This window comes from Chanos chanos, chromosome 12, assembly GCF_902362185.1.
Source record: "Chanos chanos chromosome 12, fChaCha1.1, whole genome shotgun sequence".
In the NCBI taxonomy this organism is placed as follows: Eukaryota; Metazoa; Chordata; class Actinopteri; order Gonorynchiformes; family Chanidae; genus Chanos; species Chanos chanos.
This window is the reverse complement of record NC_044506.1, coordinates 1,074,380-1,082,500: the sequence shown is the minus strand read 5'-3', so window position 1 is coordinate 1,082,500 and position 8,121 is coordinate 1,074,380. Positions and strand designations below refer to the sequence as shown.

General features: G+C 43.8%; 1 protein-coding gene across 2 annotated transcripts in view; it reads left to right on the top strand.

The window, feature by feature from the left end:
- The window catches only part of hnrnpr (heterogeneous nuclear ribonucleoprotein R), a 15,076-nt gene extending 6,955 nt beyond the window's left edge, over positions 1 to 8,121 (top strand). Inside the window, exons 7-12 of one of the 2 annotated variants that reach the window (XM_030789050.1) lie at positions 181 to 316; positions 2,392 to 2,597; positions 2,966 to 3,115; positions 3,325 to 3,446; positions 5,844 to 6,469; positions 8,058 to 8,121. In XM_030789050.1, coding sequence (XP_030644910.1) covers positions 181 to 316; positions 2,392 to 2,597; positions 2,966 to 3,115; positions 3,325 to 3,446; positions 5,844 to 6,450 — 1,221 coding nt within the window. In that variant the 3' untranslated portion in view covers positions 6,451 to 6,469; positions 8,058 to 8,121. Of the gene's footprint in view, positions 1 to 180; positions 317 to 2,391; positions 2,598 to 2,965; positions 3,116 to 3,324; positions 3,447 to 5,843; positions 6,799 to 8,057 lie in introns of those variants that run through there. The other variant, XM_030789049.1, reaches the window with a different exon arrangement.

The following is an 8,121-nucleotide window of genomic DNA, read 5'->3' as shown; positions in this document are numbered from 1 at the left end:
TAACTTATTGACTACATAATAACATGTCCAGTCCTGATGTTAATTATACATATACATATGATACATGCACAAGCATATAGATGATTTAGTTAAAGACATTTATGTCCTGTTGACTGGTATGTAGTTCCAGAGTAAACCCGGGCATTGAATGTGTTCTCTGTGTTTGTGGGGGTGTTTCAGTGTGATAACTATGAGATCAGGCCGGGGAAGTACCTGGGCGTGTGCATCTCTGTGGCAAACAACCGCCTGTTTGTCGGATCAATCCCAAAGAACAAGACCAGAGAGAGCATTCTGGAGGACTTTGGAAAGGTCACAGGTCAGAGTTCAGAGCTCTTACCCTTAAATCGTCATCTGACACACAGTTAATCCAGGTCTCTAGAGGCACCAGACATACATTTAATCCAGGTCTCTAGAGACATCTGACACACAGTTAATCTGTGTCTCTAGAGGCACAAGACATAAAGTTAATCCAGGTCTCTAGAATCATCTGACATACATTTAGTCCAGGTCTCTAGAGACATTTGACATACATTTAATCCAGGTCTCTAGAGACATCTGACATACAGTTAATCCAGGTCTCTAGAGACATTTGACATACATTTAATCCAGGTCTCTAGAGACGTCTGACATACATTTAATCCAGGTCTCTAGAGACATCTGACATACATTTAATCCAGGTCTCTAGAGACATCTGACACACAGTTAATCCAGGTCTCTAGAGACATCTGACATACATTTAATCCAAGTCTCTAGAGACATCTGACATACAGTTAATCCAGGTCTCCAGAGACATCTGACATACAATTAATCCACGTGTCTAGAGACATCTGACACACAGTTAATCCAGGTCTCTAGAGGCACCAGACATAAAGTTAATCCAGGTCTCTAGAGACATCTGACACACAGTTAATCTGTGTCTCTAGAGGCACAAGACATAAAGTTAATCCAGGTCTCTAGAGACATCTGACATACATTTAATCCAGGTCTCTAGAGACATCTGACATACAGTTAGTCCAGGTCTCTAGAGACATCTGACATACAGTTAGTCCAGGTATCTAGAGACATCTGACATACAGTTAATCCAGGTCTCTAGAGACATCTGACATACAGTTAATCCAGGTCTCTAGAGACATCTGACATACAGTTAATCCAGGTCTCTAGAGACATCTGACATACAGTTAATCCAGGTCTCTAGAGACATCTGACACACCGTTAATCGGGAAGAGTTGGAACATACTGCTCTGTGTAACTGAGGGACGAGTTTGTGCAGATAAATGTCATAATAAGTAGGGGTGCACCGATACGGCTTTTTTGGTCCTGATACCGATACCGATACCGATACCAGGGCTTTGGGTATCGGCTGATACTGAGTACCGATCTGATACCAGTGTTTAATTAATAAGATGTATGCCTCACTGTGTGGAAGAGACTGGGATCATTGTTTCAGTAGATCCCAGAGTCATGGAGGGTGATGTTGTGTAAGGCAACATCTCTCAGGCTTGACTTAAACATTACTTTCCTAACTATACAAATACACACACACACTCACACACACATATATATAGATATATAAAGTACATTTATTGAATTGTTATTTATTATTAAAAATAAATAATCTTGCACCAGCAACTGAATTCAAGAACGTTTTCTGTTATTTTGTCACTTTCACACTGTCACTGGGAAGTTTATCGTGTCTTTGCGATGCACCCGACAGAGTTAATCAGTTCTTCTAATCGTCCCATTTTTTTGTTTGGTGGAACTCATGTTCTTTGGCATGATGCTTCTGGAGGTGCTCGCACCGTCCACATAAACCCAGGTAAATCTGAAAACAAATAAATATCTCTCTGTTTAGCTCCTCCATCCGCTCTAAAACAGCGTTTTCCGCCACTGAAAACGATGCTTTTCGAAAACGCTCTCTGAGGTGCATCAATTTGAAAACGGCGGTTTTACGTTGTATTCGGACAGGGAAAACGGAGAGTTTGAGAAATGACGATGTATGGTTGCCAAAAGAGAAAGTTTAGACATTGAGCATTTGAAAAATGGTACGAAAATGATAGTATATACAGAGAATTGGATTGAATATGTCGGCCGCATAGTTTGGCCCTATTGTCACCAATACCCGATCCAGCTATTTGAGTTAGTATCGGACCAATATCAATATCAGATCGGCGCACCCCTAGTAATAAGTGATGTTACTGGGGGTTTTTGGTTATAAAACGACATCATTTGTTTTCTTACACATGAGTTCACCAGACTGTTGACTTATTTTGTTGAGTTTGTCTTGAGGCGGTATGAAGGTCTTGTTTGACATTATAAAGCTGACTGACACTGGTTCCACCTTTTCTCTGCTCCACCCTCTCTGTTATGTTCTCTGTTCTCTGGCGCTCTCAGAGGGACTACAGGAGGTCATCCTGTACACCCAGCCTGACGATAAGAAGAAGAACCGAGGTTTTTGTTTCCTGGAGTATGAAGACCATAAGTCTGCGGCCCAGGCCCGTCGGCGGCTTATGAGCGGCAAAGTGAAGGTCTGGGGGAACCCCGTCACAGTGGAGTGGGCCGACCCCGTCGCAGAACCTGACCCAGAGGTCATGGCAAAGGTCAGTCAGCTGTTTTCCTGATACAGTAGTGAGAGAGAAAGCCACACACTGAACTCTGATCAAAGCATTACTCCTTTGCCAGCCAGAGGAGAGTGGGATCTCCCTTCATGAGTGTTGGTTTCTCTGGATGTCATTTTCTCTTTATAGTCAGAGGAGGCTCTGTGTCTTCAGGCAGATTTAATGGCCAAGGATGCAGTAAAGCTGCTCTGTGACCAAAGAAAACATGAAGCAGTATATGACTAGACACTCAGTATCTGACCTCCAGTCATGGCACCATAGATTGCGTTTGAGCTTTGGCTCCTCTGAGATTTGTGCTGGAGAGAAGCTGATTGTGAATTGTGTTGTGTGTGTGTGTGTGTGTTTGGTAGGTGAAGGTGTTGTTTGTGCGTAAGTTGGCGACACCTGTGACTGAGGAGCTCCTGGAGAAAACCTTCTCTCAGTTTGGGAAGCTGGAACGGGTCAAGAAGCTAAAAGACTACGCTTTTGTTCACTTTGAGGAGCGAGATGCAGCTGTTAAGGTGAGTCATCTCTGCTCCGGACACAGGAAAATCCAATCTTCTATGGCTTCTTTATCCTCCTTTTGTTTTATCTATCAGCTCCATCATTCCTCACGCATGTCATTAAAGGAAAGTGTGCCTCGTGACTTCATCACCTACTCCATCCACTGTTTTAATGCACCCTGGCATGTGTTAATGCTGTGTGTGACGTTCTGTGTGTTATTCCGTAGGCCATGCAGGAGATGAATGGAAAGGAGCTGGGAGGAGAAGAGATAGAGATTGTTTTGGCAAAGCCTCCAGACAAGAAAAGGAAAGAGAGACAGGCTGCTCGCCAGACCAGCCGAAACACAGGGTTAGAGTCACTTCCCACTGTTACTACAGCATCACACACAACACTGATAATATGACTCCCACTGTTACTACAGCGTCACACACACCACTGATAATATTACTCCCACTGTTACTACAGCATCACACACACCACTGATAATATTACTCTCACTGTTACTACAGCGTCACACACACCACTGATAATATTACTCCCACTGTTACTACAGCATCACACACACCACTGATAATATTACTCCCACTGTTACTACAGCGTCACACACACCACTGATAATATTACTCCCACTGTTACTACAGCGTCACACACAACACTGATAATATTACTCCCACTGTTACTACAGCGTCACACACACCACTGATAATATTACTCCCACTGTTACTACAGCGTCACACACACCACTGATAATATTACTCCCACTGTTACTACAGCGTCGCATACAACACTGATAATATTACTCCCACTGTTACTACAGCGTCTCACAACACTGATAATATTACTCCCACTGTTACTACAGCGTCACACACACCACTGATAATATTACTCCCACTGTTACTACAGCGTCACACACACCACTGATAATATTACTCCCACTGTTACTACAGCGTCACACACAGCACTGATAATATTACTCCCACTGTTACTACAGCGTCACACACAGCGCTAATAATATTACTCCCACTGTTACTACAGCGTCACACACAGCGCTGATAATATTACTCCCACTGTTACTACAGCGTCACACACAGCGCTGATAATATTACTCCCACTGTTACTACAGCGTCACACACAGCGCTGATAATATTACTCCCACTGTTACTACAGCGTCACACACCACTGATAATATTACTCCCACTGTTACTACAGCGTCACACACAACACTGATAATATTACTGCCACTGTTACTACAGCGTCACACACAGCGCTGATAATATTACTCCCACTATTACTACAGCGTCACACACACCACTGATAATATTACTCCCACTGTTACTACAGCGTCTCACACAACACTGATAATATTACTCCCACTGTTACTACAGCATCACACACACCACTGATAATATTACTCCCACTGTTACTACAGCATCTCACACACACCACTGATAATATTACTCCCACTGTTACTACAGCGTCACACACATCACTGATAATATTACTCCCACTGTTACTACAGTGTCTCACAGCACCGATAATATTACTCCCACTATTACTACAGCGTCACACACAACACTGATAATATTACTCCCACGGTTACTACAGCGTCTCACACCACTGATAATATTACTCCCACTGTTACTACAGCGTCGCACACAACACTGATAATATTACTCCCACTGTTACTACAGCGTCTCACAACACTGATAATATTACTCCCACTGTTGGTACAGCATCTCACACACCACTGATAATATTACTCCCACTGTTACTACAGTGTCTCACAGCACCGATAATATTACTCCCACTATTACTACAGCGTCACACAACACTGATAATATTACTCCCACTTTTACTACAGCGTCACACACCACTGATAATATTACTCCCGCTGTTACTACAGCGTCACACACAGCGCTGATAATATTACTCCCACTGTTACTACAGCGTCACACACAGCGCTGATAATATTACTCCCACTGTTACTACAGCGTCACACACAGCGCTGATAATATTACTCCCACTGTTACTACAGCGTCACACACACCACTGATAATATTACTCCCACTGTTACTACAGCATCACACACAGCGCTGATAATATTACTCCCACTGTTACTACAGCGTCACACACACCACTGATAATATTACTCCCACTGTTACTACAGCATCTCACACACCGCTGATAATATTACTCCCACTGTTACTACAGCATCACACACACCACTGATAATATTACTCCCACTGTTACTAGTGTCTCACAGCACCGATAATATTACTCCCACTATTACTACAGCGTCACACACAACACTGATAATATTACTCCCACTGTTACTACAGCGTCACACACACCACTGATAATATTACTCCCACTGTTACTACAGCGTCACACAACACTGATAATATTACTCCCACTATTACTACAGCGTCACACACCACTGATAATATGACTCCTTAACGCCTTAACCTTCACTTTGACAATTAGTCAGAGTCAGAGTTAACGTGTTCTTTGACAGCCATAGTAGTTACATAAAGTTGAATGGGATAATTCGATTAGATTGATCTTCAGACGTCTGCTGTTGATGATATAAATGTATTGAATTTGGGATTCATACGAATATGGATGTGTTATACATGTTGATTTGGGGTTAGTAGGAACACATTTTAGTGCTAAACACATGAATTTGGGGTTAGTAGGAGTATTGTATGATGTGGGTTTTAACTGTCACATTGTCTACTGGTGCAGGTACGACGATTACTACTATTACCCTCCCCCCCGCATGCCTCCACCCGGGCGTGGCCGAGGGCGCGGCGGCCGGGGCGGATACGCCTATCCTCCCGATTACTACGGTTATGAAGAGTACTACGATGACTATTATGGCTATGATTACCATGACTACCGTGGTGGCTATGACGACCCTTACTATGGTTACGACGATGGTTACTCTATGAGGGGCAGAGGCAGCCGCGCCAGCCGGGGAGGGCCGCCTCCGCCCAGAGCCCGAGGAGTTCCCCCTGCCCGCGGGAGGGGCGGTTACGCCCTGCGCGGAGCTCCGATTGGCGCGCCAAGAGGCGGGCGCGGCGGGCGAGGAGGCCCGTTCCAGCCCCCCAGGGGTCGCGGAACCCGTGGGGCCAGGGGCAGTCGGGGCGGAAATGTGGGAGGCAAGAGAAAAGCAGATGTGTTTAACCAGCCTGATTCCAAACGCAGGCAAACCGCCAACCAGCAGAACTGGGGATCTCAACCCATCGCCCAGCAACCGCTACAGCAAGGAGGCGACTACTCCGGTAACTATGGTTACAGCAATGACACCCTGGAGTTCTCCCAGGATTCTTATGGGCAGCAGTGGAAGTAAGCACCACAAACAAACAAAGGTATTTGGCAGGAAAAAAAAATAGATGATGTTGAAAAACAAACACAGCACCCACCCACCAACTCCCGCCCCCTCCCCTTCTGAAAAACGATTGGTTGCAGCAGTTGATTGACTTTCTTTCACTATCTCTCTCTACCCGTCATCCCAACACTAAAATGTCTCAAAGGACACGCCTCCAAATTGGCCTGGTAATCCTGATTGGCTGGAAGTCAGTTTTGGCAGAAGATGAGAATGTAAACTGTTGGGATCTTTTGTTGTTGTTGTTTGTTTATGGTTTTTTGCCCTGGTTTGATCCCTAACTTCATGGGACATTTTGTCTTAAAATCACAACACTTTTATCCCATGGTTTTTTGTGTTTTATTTTTGTGTTTCTTTTTTTTTTTTTTTTTAATTTGTTTTTTTTGTTTTTTAAGCCAACGATGAACATTTTTTAAAACAAATAGAGGACATTGATTTGCAGAAATCTGAGAGGACACAGAAATCATGAAATGGCCTTGGAAGAAGCTCATGTCCATATTACCCCCCCCCACCCCCCCCTTTCTCTCTTTCAGTTGTAGTGGCATTAGGGACCTGCTTGTAAATAACGGCAGTTGGCTAGAGCTTCTTTTTCAATTGTTTGTCTTTTTTCGCAGAGGTGGAGAAAAGAATCCACTGGAAGGAAAAAAAAAAGAGTTTTGTAGCAGGACGTATCGTTAAAAGTGTATGTCTAGCATTTCTAGAGGTAGTTCAGTTGTGTTTTTTTAAACTGATATTATAACTTCAAACATTTTTTTCTTTGAAATTTGCTGGTTAGGTTTTGGTTTGGCTGACCTTAAGAGCCATCACGTTTGTTCTCTGATGTTTGTATTTATAACGTTTATTTTTTGTTTGTTCCGTTTCAATAAAACTCAATCGAGCAACAGAAATTGGTCACGTACCTCAAATTCAATGGTGTCATCGAAGTCTGATTACAAAATTCCTATTCTGAGTCTGGTTTAACTAAAGCATCGTGCCAACTGAGTTCCTGGACTGGCCAGGCATGTCACATGTGTAGTCCCATCTGAACTGGGCTGATTACAAATGAACTATATATTACACATCTTAATAAACAGTATTTTAACCCTTTGCTTTTCAGGAAAAGCTAAGTTGGAATCATAAACCATGTGAAACGACATTAAGATGAATCTGTATCCAGATTACACGGTTTGCTTCAGACGTTTTCTCTTTTCTTCGGAGTGTAAGATGATCTTACAAACCGTTGAATGCCCAACCTTCTGTTGGACTCCTCTCCAGTCTTGGATTGGACCAAACCCGACCGGATCCGTTTGAAATTCACTCCTCCATTCCAATACACGAGCAATTTTCATACCGAACATAACGACACACATATTCACACATATTCCTCCAAACTCGAACCTGTGACCTAATCACACCCACGCAAAGGGTTAAAATCCTCCCAGGTGCCAGAGCCGTCTGTTTGAATGTCCAGTGCGGTGTCTGAGTAAATCTGCGGCAGTCTGTGTGAGGTGCAGAGTGGCTGAGTGCTCTTGTGCAGTTGCTTGCGTTGGTAATGTGGTAAGTGTGTCTTCCTCTGTATCCGACTCCCCCAGGTGGCGCGGGGGCCAAGGGCGTGTTGCTAGCGTGTGAAGAACACCTCAGCTGTGTTCTTCTCAG